This window comes from Panthera onca, chromosome D3, assembly GCF_046562875.1.
Source record: "Panthera onca isolate mPanOnc1 chromosome D3, mPanOnc1 haplotype 2, whole genome shotgun sequence".
In the NCBI taxonomy this organism is placed as follows: Eukaryota; Metazoa; Chordata; class Mammalia; order Carnivora; family Felidae; genus Panthera; species Panthera onca.
In genome coordinates, this window is record NC_138350.1 from 7,104,630 (window position 1) to 7,121,976 (window position 17,347).

The 17,347-nt window shown below is 35.8% G+C and overlaps 1 protein-coding gene across 7 annotated transcripts in view; it reads left to right on the forward strand.

Moving 5' to 3' along the window:
- Nucleotides 1-13,158, forward strand: part of IFT81 (intraflagellar transport 81) — a 191,455-nt gene extending 178,297 nt beyond the window's left edge. For 5 of the 7 annotated variants that reach the window (XM_081790667.1, XM_081790669.1, XM_060612234.3 and 2 more), the window contains 3 exons: nt 3,956-3,997; nt 9,702-9,845; nt 12,977-13,158. In XM_081790667.1, the coding sequence (XP_081646793.1) occupies nt 3,956-3,997; nt 9,702-9,845; nt 12,977-13,078 (288 nt within the window). In that variant the 3' untranslated portion in view covers nt 13,079-13,158. Of the gene's footprint in view, nt 1-3,955; nt 3,998-9,701; nt 9,846-10,247; nt 10,431-12,636; nt 12,866-12,976 lie in introns of those variants that run through there. The other 2 variants (XM_081790671.1, XM_081790672.1) reach the window with 2 other exon arrangements.
- Nucleotides 13,159-17,347: the final 4,189 nt, after the last annotated feature.

The following is a 17,347-nucleotide window of genomic DNA, read 5'->3' on the forward strand; positions in this document are numbered from 1 at the left end:
TTTTAAATCAAATTCTGCTTTAAAAAATACATTTATGGTTTAATTGCTAGGTGTGATAAAATGCAGTAATTGAACAAGCTAAGCTCTCTGCCCCTTACCACAATTCACATGTTTCACTTTTACCATCCAGTAAGAACTCCCAAGTGTAGGATTCACATTTATTCTAGATTGCAGTGGAGATTTTTAGTGGCATATACAGTAATGTTTCAAAAAGGAATCTAGTAAATGGAATGTCTTGCAGAATCTAATTTTTAAAATATATAATGCACTGGAATGCAAGCCAGACTGAAAATACCGTATAAATAGAACAATGTTTTCTCTAATACTCTGACATATTACACATATTAAATGTACTTATTCACATTCTTTCATTGAGTGTAAACCTGGCTCAAATCTGTATGGTCAATATTAATATTTTACAAATGTGAGAAGTTTTTATTCTTGAAAAAAAGTTTTAAAAATTTAAGTTCCATTTTTTCCAAAGTTATCAATATAAATAGGAAATAGGAAATATTGTCACTGAACTATTGGTTTTCTGGCCAGGTATTCTTTTTTATCATTTTCAAAATCATCATAAACCTTTACCATTAGTTTTCCCATAGAAAAAATATTTTGCGGGGCGCCTGGGTGGCTCGGTCTGTTAAGCGTCCGACTTCGGCTCAGGTCGTGATCTCGCGGTCCGTGAGTTCGAGCCCCGCGTCGGGCTCTGTGCTGACAGCTCGGAGCCTGGAGCCTGTTTCGGATCCTGTGTCTCCCTCTCTCTGTGACCCTCCCCCGTTCATGCTCTGTCTCTCTCTGTCTCAAAAATAAATAAACTTAAAAAAAAAAAAAAAAAATATTTTGCCCTGACTAGAGTAGTACATAAGAATATTATAAATAAAATAGTGTTAATTGTATTCTAAACTCATTGATATATGTTTAAATTATTATTATTATTATTATTATTATTATTATTATAGTTACAATATTTTTATGGTTGTCCCATTTTCTTCTTTTATGATACTTTGAGTAAGGCCAATGGTCTAAGAAATTAGAATGGGGTTTTTTTGTTTTTGTTTTTAAGCTTATTTATTTTGAGAGAGAGAGAGTGACCGTGTGAGTGGGAGAAGGAAAGAGAGAGATGGAGACAGAGAACCCCAAGCAGGCTCCTCACTGTCAGTGCAGAGCCAGACCTGGGGCTTGAACTCATGAAACCATGAGATCATGACCTGAGCCAAAACCAAGAGTCAGAAGCTTAACCAACTAAAACCACCCAGACACCTGGAGAAATTAGCATGGTTTTGAAAGATTGCCTGCAAATTTTAATTTTATTTAAAGAGGCAGCATGTTGGGGCACCTAGGTGGCTCAGTCAGTTAAGCGGCCGACTTCAGCTGAGGTCATGATCTCACAGCTCACGGGTTTGAGCCCCGCGTGGGGCTCTGTGTGACAGCTCAGAGCCAGGAGCCTGCTTCTGATTCTGTGTCTCCCTCTTTTTCTCTGCCCTTCCCCTGCTTGCTCTCTGTCTCTCTCAAAAATAATAAACATTAAAAAAATTTTTTTTAATAAAATAAAGAGGCAGCATGTTTTATTTCAAAGTACTAAAGAGGGACTCATAAAATTTTCTTACTAACCTGGTTTTTCTAGTTTCAAGTTTTGTGACCTTGGGCATATCATTTCCTCATCTATATAATAGCGAGAACAATTTATACCACAGAGATCAAGTTAAATATAATGCATGCAGCAGTGTTTTGGAAATTATATAGCATGAGTTACTGGAGGACAAGGACTCTGTTCTGTTTTCTTCCTGAAACCCTAGGGCATGCTTGGTACATAACAGGTGCTCCATAGTTATTTCTTGAATAAAGTCATTGAATAAATTAAAATAATTACGTATTAGTGTTATATGGTAAAAGAGCACGAGCCTTTGATCTCTTGATAAAATATAAATGGAAATTCTGTGAGGCACCTGGGTGGCTCTGTAGTTGAGTGTCTTGACTCTTGATTTCAGCTCAGGTCATGGTCCCAGGGGCATTGTGGGATCAAGCCCTGCATCAGGCTCCACACTGAGCATGGAGCCTACTTGGGATTCCCTCTCTCTCTCCCTCTCTCTCTCTCTCTCCCTCTCTCTCTCCCTCTCTCTCCCCTTTCTCTCCCCTTTCTCTTTCTCTCTCCCTCTCTCCCTCTGCCCCTCTCCCCCACTCATGCTTTTTCTCTCTCTCTAAAAATAAAATCTTTAAAATACATATTTTTATATATTTTATATTATATATAAAAGTATATTTTATATAATAGGTCTTATTTAATATATAAATATATAAGAGTCAGAGGCTTAACCGACTGAGCCACCCAGGCGCCCTGAGGACTTTGAGTACTTGTGAAAGCCACCCTCTCTGTTCTAGGCAAGTTTACCTCCCTTGTTACATGAATGCAAATCTTCCTTCACTTAAGCTGCTAGAGTTTCTCTTTGTGGCTTATGATTTCTTGGATTCCCAGTTTTGTGTTGTTTAACTTCTTACTACAGCATAACTTTACACAGAAACATAGTCTTTTTCCTCTAAATTTGAGGTCTGAAGTCTTTTTTTATCTTCTTTGTCATTGGTTCCTTTGTCCTCATCCTTCCATCTTTGTCCTTAATACTTTAAATATCACTTTTGTCTTATGGAGTGTTAAAATATAATTATATCTTTTATATTTTTAAAAACACAATACAATGTTATTGTATTTTTATTTTTACTTGAAAATTATGAGCTGTTTTAGCTTGTAAAAGAGATGCTTATAAAAACAAAAGTAAGCATTATGAAGTATGGTACACAAAAACTGAATGTTGTCCATGTTGCCATGCCTCAGATATACCTACTGTTAATATTTTGGCGTATAATTACTCCATATTCTTTCCCCATGCATTTGCTAGTGTGTGTGTGTGTGTGTGTGTGTGTGTGTGTGTGTGTTAGCAAATGCATGGGGGAAATTTTATGTGTGTATACAAAATAAAGTTAAACTTAAGATACAGTTTTTCCCTTAATTTTATATCTAGAGTTCTTTCCACTTCAGTATTTATAGATCTACTCCTTCCTTTTTACAACTCTGTATTATTCCTTTGAATGGATATACCAAATTTATTAAAAATTTCCCCATCTATTGACATTTAGTTTGTTTGCAGATTTTTACTGTTATAAGCAATGGTGAAGTAAATAGTCTTTACATTTACCTTTCTTAAGTTATGAGAGTCTTTTTGTAGGATGACTTCCCAGAAGTAGAATTGCAGGGTTAGATGTTAATGTTTATTTAAAATGTGTATCCTTTCTCCTTTCTATAAACCTCTTCAAAAATAAAGTGTGGGGGCGCCTGGGTGGCTCAGTCGGTTAAGCGTCTGACTTCGGCTCAGGTCATGATCTCACAGTCCATGGGTTCAAGCCCCGCATCGGGCTCAGTGCTGACAGCTGGGAGCCTGGTATCTGCTTCAGATCCTGTGTCTCCCTCTCTCTGACCCTCCTCCGTTCATGTTCTGTCTCTCTCTGTCTCAAAAATTAAAAAAATATCAAAAAAAAAATTAAAAAAAAATAAAGTGTGACTGGGGCACCTGGCTGGCATGCAACTCTTTGTTTCAGAGTTGTGAGTTTGAACCCCACATTTTGTGTAAAGATTACCTAAATAAATAAAAACTTTTAAAAATTGTGACTTAGATGGTTTGCCATTGTTTTAAGTGTAAAATAGTACTTAAGTACTATTTTAAATACAGAAATAGGACTTAACATTTTAATTCTCTTAATTATGTGGTGTTTTATGGGGTTTTTTCCCCCATAAATTGCTATTTACTAGAAGAATTGACTAAAGATGGGGAAAGAGAGTATTTGGTTTCATTCTGACTCCTCTGTGTAATATATTTAGATAGATATGTTAATTTATAATTTATTTGTATGACCAAATCAATTGAAATAAATTGAAACTAAGTCATTATGTTGATTCCCCAGGGAGCAGTATACAAAAAATATTACTGAACAGGAAAACCTTGGAAAGGTAAGAATGTATTAGTTATTTTTTTAAGTCTGTCTAATTCAGGCTATCGGTACATGGTTTTGACACTGTCATTCTTTTTTTAAAGGTTATGGTACAGTTTTCAAAGGGAAATTGAATCTTTCTTAATTTCTTACAAAGATGAAGTTTCTTCCTTAGGAATTTATGTGTGTGTGTATACAAAAGTGAAGGCACATGGATTTTTGGAAGAAAAAAATCTAGTTTTATTTATTTTTATATCTAGTTTTAATTAACAAAGAGTTTATGAGAAGGTTCTAAGAAACAAAAGCACCATGTGTAATAAACTACAAGTTTTCAGATAATTCTCAGGTATCTCTTAATAAGTATAAACTTATTTATTTTATTTAATAAGCACAAAGCTCATTACTATGATCCAGGCACTGGTCTATGTCCTTTACAAATATTGATACATTTAACATAAATAATCAAAAACGCTTACTTGTCATATTCAGCTCCCTCCCTGCCAGTCTTATGAATGGAGGAATATGGGATTGAGTCTTGTTTTCTCAGTTCTCTGAGCCACTCCTAGTAGAAGAGGTGGTAGCTGGTAAAGACCTTGATCATCGGGACTTAAATGACTAACTCACTGATTTTTCTAATTGACTTCATAAAGCAACACATTTTGACAGTCATATTAAAGATACCAGCTCTGTCATTCTTTTTTTTTTTTTTTTTTTTTTAAGATCTATATTTATCAAACTCAGGACCAGTCATCAAGTAGGCTGGCTTCAGTCCTAGGTTTGTGGTTCTGGAAAAGCTCCTTAACCACTTTGGAATTCATTTCCTCATGTTTAAACTGAAATATGTAGATTGGGGTACCAGGGTGGCTCAGTCAGTTGAGCATCTGATTCTTGATTTCGGCTCAGATCATGATCTCGTGGTTCATGGGTTCAAGCCCCATATTGGGCTCTGCTGCAGTTTTTCTTTTAAAATACTGACTATATATTGGCATCTAATTTTACTGTTCAAATATTCTTGAGTCAGCAACCTAAAAATGACTACATCTATATGTGCGTGTATATATATATATATATATATATATATATATATATATATATATACATGTATATATGGGTGTGTGTGTGTGTGTGTGTGTGTGTATACATATACATGCTTGCCCATTTGGAAAGTACAATTGAAAAATATCGCTTTGTTTCAGTCTTAATGCATTGTATAATTAAGCTTTTGGTCTGACTCAATATATTGGTGATGACAAAATTATTCATCCTTATTTACATATTCTGGTTTGAATTATTATTAAAAACATACATGTATCTATGCTTTTACATAAATGCTGAATCAGTTCCCATAAACCTGTAAGTAATATTCTAAATTTCAGGGAAAAAATGGTATGGAAAACAATGGCATAATTCCTAAATAGTCTTTGTAAAAGTGTTTTTAAAAGATTTTTTTAAAAACTAAAAAACTTAGAAAAATGATTATGGAAAATTTCAAGCCTATATAAAAAGTAGAGGAAATAATGTAATGAATTCATGTGAAACCATCATCCAACCTCAATAATTAGACTTAATGACACATTTTGTTTTATCTATAGTCCCACCTATTTCCCACCCCAAATCATTTTTAGGCAAATCTCAGAGATCCTATTATATTTTTTTGATCATATTTCAGTTTGTATTGTAAAGGCCTTTTTTGAACATAACCACAATACCATTATCATGCCCAAAATAATTTAACAATAATTGCATAATACCAAATACTCAGTCAATGTTCAAGCTTCACCAATTGTCTCATCATTTCTTACTGTTTATTTGTTTGAAACAGGATCCTAATAAGAATTCATACAGTGCTATTAGTTGATATAGCTCTTAAGTATCTTCCTCTGGGTTACTCTTTCATCTTTCTTTACAATTTATTTGTTGGAAAATTAAAAGAAAAATAAAATCTAGTTACTTGTCCTGATGGGTTTCCAACATCCTGAACTTTGCTGATGACATCCCTATGGTGTCAACTAGCATGTTCTTCTGTCCCCAGTATGTCCTTTGAATTGGTAGTTAGATATAGAGGCTTGATTAAATATAATTCAATATTTGGGAAGTATACTTCATAGGTAGTAGTATGTATTCTTTGAAGAGGCTCTGTATAATGTAGGCAGCCAATGAAGTCACTTCCTAGACCCATTAATTCATTAGAGGTTGCAAAATGATGGCATTCTAATTATGTTGTTCCTTCTTCATTTATTGGCTGGAATAATTCTGTAAAGAGTAACTCCTTATCAACTATTTAGTTACCCTAAGATATAGCTCAAATAAGAAAGGCAGAATAACTGCTGATTTGCTTGTTTATTGGTTTTCAAAATGATGAGTTGTTTTTTTTTTTTTTTTTTTTAATCATCCTTGACAAGTACCTTTATGACTCCTAGATTTAACTTACTGGAGATATTTCAATCTATTATAATTATTATTCCTGTCAGTTCTCGAATTGTCCCATGTTAAGCCAGTAGAAGCCTCTTGAAGTCAGCTCCTGAATGCTTTGGAAACAATTCTGCTAGATTTTGATGGCTTATTTTCTGGTATGACAAAATGTTCCGGGCTTATCCTATACTTTTCCTATTCCAAACCTGGAATTTCTCTAAAAAGTGTTTCTGTTTCTCTAAAAAAGTGTTCATCTGTTCTTTCTGTATTATTTGTGAATAAATGCCCATCATATTAATGTAAATTTAAAAAGAAAGGAAACCTTAAGTTGATACCTCCAATCCCTCAGAGAAATTGTGAGTTCTACACATCTCCTTCCATTTATGGGTTGACATGCCATACTCAAAAAGGAAAAAAGAAATAATTTCATATTTGAAAGCATATATTTGAATCAAGTTGTAAACATTCACTAGAGATTTTGGGGTTTTAGGATTTAGTATGACTATCAACAACTAGCTTTCACCCAAACATTCTATATGTTAGGTAATATATTTTTTCGTATGAAAGCATTCCTCTATTTCTTTTGTTTTGAAAAGTATGTGGATGGATGCTTTGTGCACAGAAATTTTTATCAAACCTGAATCCTTTCAAAGGCCCAAATGTAACTGCCAAATCAGAATAAAGATTATTCTTTCCCTTTCCAGTGTAGTGTTTTACTGCAGGATCTTTGCGAAAAGTGATAGTAACAGTCTGACAAGTCTATTTCAGCAAAAGGAGCCATTGATTAGCTCATTCCCCAATTGTCAGGATGTATCATTTAAGAAACAAAGTTCTTCAATCCTCTCATTCCTAGAGTAGATCTAAATTTTAAGGCAAATACTGAATAAACCTAGCCTTTCAATGTGATGATAGCCTAAGCCTTCCAAACCAGCATAGACTGAACATCCACTCACCACCTCAGTCCAACTGACTTTCTGGAATTAACCAATCTATCATAGTGCTAAAATTCACATGATCATATACTAGAATTTGCCTTACCAAGTACTGTGGAATACTGTACTGAAAGTTATAACTCCCCTCTACCCACTATACCACCTCCCCTTTAAAGAACAATCGAATTTGTGACAAGTATTCTTTGTGCATTACGACTATCAACAAAATAAATTTGGACTAAGTGGCAGTAATTAAGTGGCAGTAACATTAAAAATAAATTACATACTAAGGCAGTTGTATTCATAAAATTAAAGGTTTCAAACACACATGATTGTGAAGTACATTAAATTTAATATTTCTGACATAGACAATGCCCACATCCTGTCTTTGGTTCTTTAAATAACTTTTATAGGTTGTTAGGATTTTTGACAAGGAAACTATTTCAATAATATAGGAAAATGTATAGTTAAGTAGTACCTTAATCTTAAAGTTATTCTAAGAACTCTTAAAATTCTAGATCTGACTTACTGCTTTTGTTTTAGTTCATGAGGATAAAAATATTTGGGTTTTTTTAAAGCTTTTGTTTAAATTCCAGTTAACATACAGTGTAATATTTCAGGTGTACAGTATAGTGACTCAGCACTTTCATATTACACCAGTGATCATCACAATAAGTGCATCTTTATTCCCCATCACATCAACTATTTAACCCATCCTCCCCCACCCACCTCCCTTCTGGGAACCATCAGTTTGTTCTCTATAGTGAAGGGTCTGTTTCTTGGATTGCCCCCCTCTTTTTTTGTAACATAGAATTAAATAGATGTATTTGCATGCCAGATATTGTGTCAAAAATGTGCTGGTTATATTTAAATTATATTTTCTTAATTCTGCTTTGTTTCCTGTTGCTATTTGCTGTCAATTTTGCTTTCATTAGCAACAGCTGTGGAGGGCAGTCTTTAGTAAAGTGTTTTGAATCTAGTCTTAGCTTAGTTTACCCTCTTATTTGGGCAAGTACCAATGACCAGCCTTCTCATTTGTGTCCTTACATCAACTGTTAGATCAACTATATACCAAGGGCAGAAAGAATGGGAACCATTCTGTTACCTATTTCTGCATCTTTGCTTATTTTTCTGTCCTTAGTGATTTCTCATAATCAGTGTCACTGTGTACACTGTGTTTCCTGATGTGTGCGCTCTCATCTTCTCTGTTTTCCTCTGCTTACCTGCCTTCCCTCCTTCCCCTCTTCCTTCCTTCCTCTCATTTCCTGCTAAGCCTCCTTTCAGTCACCCTTTCTGAATTTGCCAAAGTATATATTTTTACAGTTTATTGAAAGCTTTTCTTATTCTTGTTAATAATGTTAGAGTCTGTGAGTAGAATAGTTTTGACAGATGGAATCATATAGGCTATTGGTAACAAAAATAATTCTGGTAGGGGTTTGGGCCTATTTAATAGTGTACTTTTTAAAAAATCATGAAACTTTCTCCCTGAGAAATATATGCGTGCAATTTTATTTATTTGGGTATACATAGAGCATACACAGATTCAGGAAAGGATATAATACTTAATAATAATAACATATAACACATGATAGTTTATAAAGTATTTCCAGATCTATTGTATCTTGTGAAAAGATAATCTTATAAGGCAGATAATTTTATAATTATCCCCTATTATTAGCTTTAATTACAATTGAAAAAACTGAGGTCCAGAGAAGTTGTCTTACTTAGAGCTAGTGACCAAGCCAAGTTATATACCAAAGTCTTCCGACTTTCAAAATCTACACTCTTTTTTGTACACCATGATACTGAACCACTTTCTACTTTCCTGATTCCCTTTATTCCCCACCCCACCCCACCCCTGCCCTTTCTTTTTCTTTCTTTTCTTTATTTTATTTTTTTTTAGGGGAATGGTTGGATGATATGGTTGTTCTATTTTGAGGTTTTTTTAATGTTTATTTATTTATTTTTGAAAGAGAGGGCACAAGCCAGCGAGGGGCAGAGAGAGAGAGAGAGGGAGACACAGAATCTGAAGCAGGCTCCAGGCTCCAAGCTGTCAACACAGAGCCTGATGCAGGGCTCAAACCCACGAATTATGAGATCATGACCTGAGCCAAAGTTGGTCACTTAACCAACTGAGCTACCCAGGTGCCCCCCACCTCCTTTTATATTTTTCTGTTCTTTTTATCTTCAAGCTGTCCTACGTCTATCATAAATTTAATTAACTTTTATCATTTTAGTTTTCATTCATCTCAGGAGAACCTGATTTAGTTAACTGCTACTCATCAAATGTTCAAAGCATACCATATTCTTCTGATTATAGCAACAGAAGTAAATCCCTGTAACTGAGATTTAATTATTCCTGATTTTTTTTTATAATAGAAACTCCGAGAAAAACAAAAAGCTGTAAGAGAAAGTCATGGTCCAAATATGAAACAAGCGAAAATGTGGCGTGATTTTGAACAATTGATGGAATGTAAGAAACAGTGCTTTCTGAAACAACAAAGCCAAACTTCCATTGGTCAGGTAATTCAGGAGGGAGGAGAGGACCGGCTGATACTCTGAATTCATGTGCCATCGTTTAGGGTTTTAGTTGATGCTACTAGATGTAAGCATAATCCCATAATGTATTTCTCTTCTTGAAAATGATTTGTACAACATTTTGCTTTCAGATTAGCCATTCCCTATTAAGTTTTCTTGGAAGATAAGATTAAGGTAGATTTAGGTTTTAAAGTTTTTTAAAAATAAAAACCGCTTTTATTGTTTTGCTTAGTTTAGATATCAGTCGTGTCGTCTGAGTTTTATGAGACAGGAGACTAAGTTTACTCTCTGTAAATGTAAACATATGTCCATTAAGAAGCATGTAGTTTTTAAAAAATGTAATAACCCAATGGCTTAAAGTTCTTCTTAATCTTTTTTTAACTTTAGAGGAATCTTTTAGGAACTAATATCTCTTGTTTTGAAGAAACATTTATCTGAAGTTCAGCAATTCCTACAGTTTCACTTCAGTTTCTCTTTCTTCTGTAAAATTCAAGAAAATTTACTATTTTGAATAACATACTTGTTCTGACTGTATGATTTAAAAGCAAATAAAACTTGGTGCACATGTCATGGCTATTTGTTTTTGAATTATATAGTTGCATCAAAATTATTTTTTAAGTATTCATTTTATAGTATTGTTTGTTTATTTATTTCTGTTTTTGAGAGAGAAAGAGAGTGTGAACAGGGGAGGGGTAGAGAGAGAGGGAGAGAGAACCCTAAGCAGGCTCCACACTGTTAGCACAGATCCCAGTGCGGGGCTCGAAATCACAAACTGTGAGTGAGATCATGACCTGCGCTGAAATCAGGAGTCTGACGCTTAACCAACTGAGTCACCCAGGTACCCCTCATTTTATAGTATTGTATTAAATTTAAGGATTAGTTGTTATTTTCACCCAAAATCTAACAGTGTGAAAAATAGTCATGGAATATAGATATTATCATGTGCTAAAAAGTTAGCATAGGATTCCAAGTGAAATTCAAGAGTCCAAAGTGCTTCTAATTTCTCTTTCATTTGGACAGGGTACTTGAAGGTTTCTTTGATTTTCCCTTAAAGAAAATTATTAAATTCACATACTACCCTTAACTTCACTTCAGCTTCATTATACTTTTTTAAATGTCTTCCCTTTAGATTTGAAAACAGATTTCATATTATTAGCATGTCCATCTTGGGTTAGTTCTTTGTAGCTATCCTAGGGGTGGCGATGAGAGGTGAAGAACATTTCAATGAAGAAAGTTGTTTCAGGGCGCCTCGGTGGCTCAGTTGGTTAAGAGTCCGACTCTGATTTCAGCTCAGGTCATGATCTCATGATTCATGAGTTCAAGCTCCACGTTGGGCTCTCTGCTGTCAGTATAGAACCTGTTGGGATCCTCTGTCCCCCTCTGTCTCTGCCCCTCCCCTGTTTGCACACGCTCACTCTCTCTCCCTCTCAAAAATGAATAAACATTAAATGATTTTTTTTTTTAATTTTTAAAAAATTGTTTCTACCCTGTGTGGAACATACAGACTTGATTATGGCTTTGGATCTCTTTGTTTCCAAGTGTGTTCCTACTTTTACTTTTTTGTTTGAAAGCTCCTGGTTATCAGAGAAACATACCAGCACAGAGATTATTGGTAACTCTAGCAGCTATGGCAAGAAGAGATGGGATCCCTCAGAGCAAGAAAGAACTTACCAAGAAAGTGTGGAAACAAACTTCTTTTAACAAATTTCAAGAAAAAAAAAAAAGAAGAAGCATTTTAATGTTTTATGTGGTTTGAATATGGTACTCAGGTTACTTTAGCCTCTCATTTGGGCAAGTATCAGCTACCAGAAGCCCAGCTACCGTTTGTGCCTTTGGATCAACAACTTGATCCACCAGATACTAAAAGAGGAAAGGCTGTGTTTCAGTGTGGAAGCAAACCTTTCTTAATTCAATTAAGTCAGTTTCTGAACATTGAGGTAGACATCTTTGTTCAGTATTGGCTACTGGCTTGTTATTTTTAAGCCTGTAGCAAGTGATGTTCCTTTAGCCAGAGTATGTATTCCTTTGCAAATATTTGAAAAAGACTGGATGTCCTTCACAGAAACAGCATTTTATTCCCCTAACGAAAGTCAGCTTGTAAGATTATTAAGCTTGGTGATTAATTTTTTTAGCCTTTACTGTCTTTGGTGCTCTTCCCTTAATTTTTAAAATTGTTAATGACAGATACTCCAAAGAATGCTTATAATTCTTTTTTTTTTAATTTTTTTTTTAACGTTTATTTATTTTTGAGACAGAAAGAGACAGAGCATGAACGGGGGAGGGTCAGAGAGAGGGAGACACAGAATCTGAAACAGGCTCCAGGCTCTGAGCTGTCAGCACAGAGCCCGACGCGGGGCTCGAACTCACAGACCGTGAGATCATGACCTGAGCCAAAGTCGGCCGCCTAACCAACTGAGCCACCCAGGCGCCCCGGAATGCTTATAATTCTGATTTGATTATTGCTTGCCATCTTATTCCACACAGAAAGAGTGTGTGGATTAAACACTAAGGCAGCTCCAAAATCACTTTATTAACTGAGGCAGAGCATCATTATTACTTCAAGAAAAGCAAATTGAAAAAAAAAACACCCTAAAAGTACAAAGTTATTTATAGTTTTTATGTAACATTGGACATTTAGTAATGCATCTTAATGGGTTTTCTACAGTGACTTTCCACTCATTTTGTGATTTGATTGGAACATTAAAAAGCTTTGACTACCTCTGACAGTTTTTGACAGCTGGCACTTCCAGAAGGGCTTATTATGTTTTTCCTTCAGAACTAATACTCTAGCTGGCTAATTGATGAGAGTACTTAATCGTTTTGGAAAATAATCTGTCTTCCACATGATGGCCCAAATAAAGGAGAAAAATGTAGCCTGTGAAATCTGCTTTTGCGTTCATGGATTTGCTCCTCCTAAGACTCGGTGCTGCCAGCTGCTGCGTGAAACTGACTCGCTAAACTGTAAATTCCAAAAGGCCACCGCTTATCTTGCTTTCTGTATTAGTTCGGGAAATAATCCAACTTTAAAGGTTGTCCTTTAAGAACCATCTTATAATAGGATAATGTCTTTTCTGTTATAAGTCTATTAACTGAATACAAGATCATGTCTTTTTCAGGTCCAGGGAGTGTACCAGAATGGTCTGAGAGCATTGTTCAAAGGCTTGTGGAACTCAAACCGGATCTTAAGAAATTACAAAACGCTTCACTTTCCTCTTTAGATTAATACTTTCTATCATTTTGCTTTATTTATTTCCATGGGCAGCAATAATAAAAGAAGCCATTTCATTAAACTATCAAATCCAAATGTATTATTCTGCCTTATTAGTTTATATAACATATATAAATTTTCTGGAAGATTTTAAGCTCTGGTCATTTTCCAAGTATGATTATTCCTTAAGGTTTTAGGCTAACATGATGCAGAGCACTTTTGGTAATTGGAGTAAAATAAAAGCCCAAATATGTTGCTCCAACTAAAAATGTATAAATTTGCTGAATTCTCCTGAATTGAATCTGAAAATACGCAGTAATGGATAACTTGCCAAAGCTGCCTTTACAAAGGCAAAATCAAGTTTGGGTTGAAAATGACTTCGTATGGAGATGTGTGTCTTCTAGAAACCTCTGTGTCATATGCAGGCATTTTCCCTAAATTAGTGACTAATGAGTATGAATCAAAGACTTGTTTCTACAAATGGTTCTAGGCGCTTACATCATTCCCCTTGTTTGGCACACAGGAGTGTTTAGCCCTAGGGAGTGGGTAAGTAAGCAGCCTGATGATTAACTTTCATTAAACTTGGTTATTTCAATAACTTATCCATTGTCGTAGTGAAGGTAAGATCTAGATTATGTATACAACGAATCCTTCTTTTTTAAACAATCTGTGGCAGCCAGGAGATTTTTTTTTAAAGGCACTTTGATTAAATTTGTAATTGTTTCTCCAGCCAGGAGGAGTCACTGGCTTCGCTCCTCCTCCCTTTCCTTTTAATGAGAGCAGCTTAATTAGAGCTGTTTAGTATATGGCAGCCAGGCATGAGGTGAACACTTTGTCTGGGAGGGATAGAGAGGGATCTTTCAAAGTTATCTGTGTATTTTCAATCTTTGACTGTCCCATCTTGAGACAATATTAAGAAGAGAAAGTTGGCTATAACAATCATTTAGTCCCATCCCATCCTTGCAAAAGAAATAAAAACCTAAAACACAGAATCCAAACAAGTGTTTTGTGAAAGACTTGGACAAACGTGCTTTCTGCTCCTATGCTCCCTCTTTTGGCAAAAACTGGAAGTACTTTCTCGGCAAACACGGATAATTTCACAATTTCCTCTCTAGAATTGCTGAGCGACTTGAGTCACCAAACGTGGTTTACTGCTATGGAAATTCACTATTCAGAATTCAGGAGGAGATTAAAGATTTCTGCTTTTCAGTGAAAGTAGTAGTTTCCACCGCGGTTCAGAGTGTAACAGCAGGTTCCCTGCAGGGCTGCCACTTGACCCTGCACGTGGCACACAGCCATAGAACTTTGGAGCTTGAAAAGAACCTCAGAATGAGTCGTGCAATCATTTATTAAACCGGGACCTTCGAGAGCTCTCTCTCAGTACCGCGGCTATTGCAGCAGACCACTTTCCAGCCACAGTAGAGTAACCGCAATGCGGCTCACTCCTCACGAGGGAGCCTGTTTCATTGTTAAAGAGCACCGCCTGATTAGTCTCTTAGTTCTAAAAATGAAGCAAACTCAGATTGGGAAGGAAGTTTTTTTTAAAAAACAGCAGTTAGGCAAAGCAAGATTGAACAAATTAACTCCCTGAAGCTTTGTAATCATCATGATGATGATGATGATGATGATGATGATGATGATGATAGCAGCTAACACATTCTTGGACCCTCAGTATGTACCAGATACTGTCTAAATGCTTTATGTGTATGAACGAATGTAACTCTCACAGCAACCCTAGGAGGTAAGTACTATCACCCCCATTCAATAGATGAGGAAACTGAGGTACAGAGAAACTTCCACAGTATATCACACAACTAATACCTGTGGCAGAGCCAGGGCCCAAAACCTGTGCTCTTCACTATTGTGGGTAGGTACTACAGTGTGACCCATGGATATACTGGTTGTGTATATGCAGACAGGTTGATGTCCATTTAATGAACTATAATACATGTGAAATTATAATTTTTAAAAATGTGTTCACTTACTATGTGCCTAAGGAAAAAAAAACTTTAGTAAATGTTTAAAAATAAACTCTACCTACCAGATGTGGGAATTCCGCTAAATGAATGTCAAGTAAATGCAAAAAGAAATTTAGACATAGAACAAATGGAAGCTGTATAGGTTATAATTTAAATCTTTCTCTTTCTCTGTGAAAGTGTTAAAATCATATATATCTCTTGTTGCTGGACATATAGAGAGACTCCAGTTTCTTACTTTATGAACAATGCTGCAACGCAACTTAAGAGTTGAAATACAATACAATATTAAACAAAACCACAAAATTTATTTAATTTGGTCAAATCCAAAATCCACTGAATAGTTTTACAGACATTTCTTGCCTCCTCTGTGAAAATGCCAAAGCTAAATCAAAGAAATTAGCAAGATATTACTTTCTTAATTGGAGAATGAAATTGTAAATTCATTCATTCATTTATTTATATACAAATATTGTCTTCTGGGTGCCTGACATTGTGCTAAGTGCTAAAATATAAAGTGAACATGATCTGGTTTTGGCTTTCAGAGAGCTCACAGTCTAGAAGACTCTAATATTTTGTAGCAAAAATTAAAAAGTTCTTTTATATGTAAAAAGATCAAGGAGCTCAGAGGAAGAAGCGATTAATTCTGACATAGGGGACCGAGGTAGGACTTGAGCTGGGTTTGTAAGGAGGAGTTAAGATTTTGATAGCCATGGGAAAGGAGGAAGATGTAAAGGCATTTAAGAAAATGACATGCTCAGGAAGTGACAAGAAGTCTAGTATGGCTCGTAAAGTTACCCATTAGGGAGAGAAAGGAGCTCCTGTCATGTGCCAAGCCCTTGTGCTCTGTAATTTGTGTGCTGGGCACCCAGCTAAACTCTGTGAAAAGGTACAATAAATGTGTCAGACACGGCCCTGTCATTAACAGGACTACGATACATTAATTTTTTTAAAGGACTACAATACGTTAGACAGCAGCAAACATACTAAAACCTAATAACCAAGTGCTGAATTCTGTGTCGCTATTGAAGTTCAAACAAAATGGAGATCTAGAGAAATCAAAGAGGAATCAAGGAGGTCTGATCAAGGAGGTCTGATCAAGGAGGGAGGAATGATAGGGCCTGGAAAGATAAGGATTTGGACAGGTGAATGGGAGAGCATGAGAGGGCAGCAGGGATGAAACCAGCAGGTGCTCATTGGCCCTTTGCTGCATCCAGCTTTGTATCAAGCATATGAAGCGAGAAAAGGCATGGCCTCTCCTTCCAGGGAACTTGAAGTCTAGTTACCAAGATGGAAAACGGAAAAACGTAACCAATGGTTGACGTAGTTTACAGCACTGGATTATCCAGTGGGCAAACTGATACACTCTGAACTTTCTGAAAGTGTTTGATATTTCAGAGATCAAAGAAGTTTTCACTAGGAAAATCAGAGCTATTAGACTTCCTTACACTCTTCTCAGGGTTTAGGGTCTCAAAGTTTTGATTCAGCTTTTTGGAAGGGGATCAAGAGTTAACAGACCTAGGACGTTCAAAGGAAAAAACACTTTGGGCTGGAACAATTTGGGCAGGCTGGAGAGGGACATGCAGATACAAGTTAACTCTTCTGGCCACAAGGGCAGAATGTGACTTGGGGAGGAAGCAAGAGCTTGTGGGGAGGAGGAAGCCCTGAGAAAGGAATGCCGGGAAGTACTAGCCAGACAAGGCTGGAGGGAATCAGGAACAAGTTGGAGGTGGAGAAGCAGTGGAAACCAAACTGCTGAAGGTTTTGAGTTCGTGCAAATTCCAAGTTCTGTCCATCAGTGTATGCTAATCGGGAGTTGTTAATATCCCTGCTTCCCTTAGACCCTCGATGAAATGAGAGACTTACTACATCGTAGAGAGTGGCAAACAGTCACTGCCATGGGAGGCTGTTATCATGGGTAACATGATTTTTTTTTTTTTTTATGACAAAGGAGAGGCAACAAGCCAGTTATTTATTGCTTTGCATTTAGAGAGATATTTTTTACACTAACTCAAAGATTCAGCATTTTATTCTTTGATTCAGGTTACAACTCTATGTCATTTCTATCATCACTTTTTTGTTCCATGTAACATTTTCAGATGTGTGAAACAGATTTGATAATTCCAGGGAACTGAGCTTAGAAGCAGTATATGTAAAAGTTACACTTCTGTTGAGAGACATTTTTATAAGTTTATATGATTTTCTATATATTAAAAAATGTGAGAAAAAATTTCAGAGCTGGTGTTTAACTGCACTTGATTTCTTTTTCTTGAGAGTAGGAAAAAGAACTCGTTTTTTGTTGT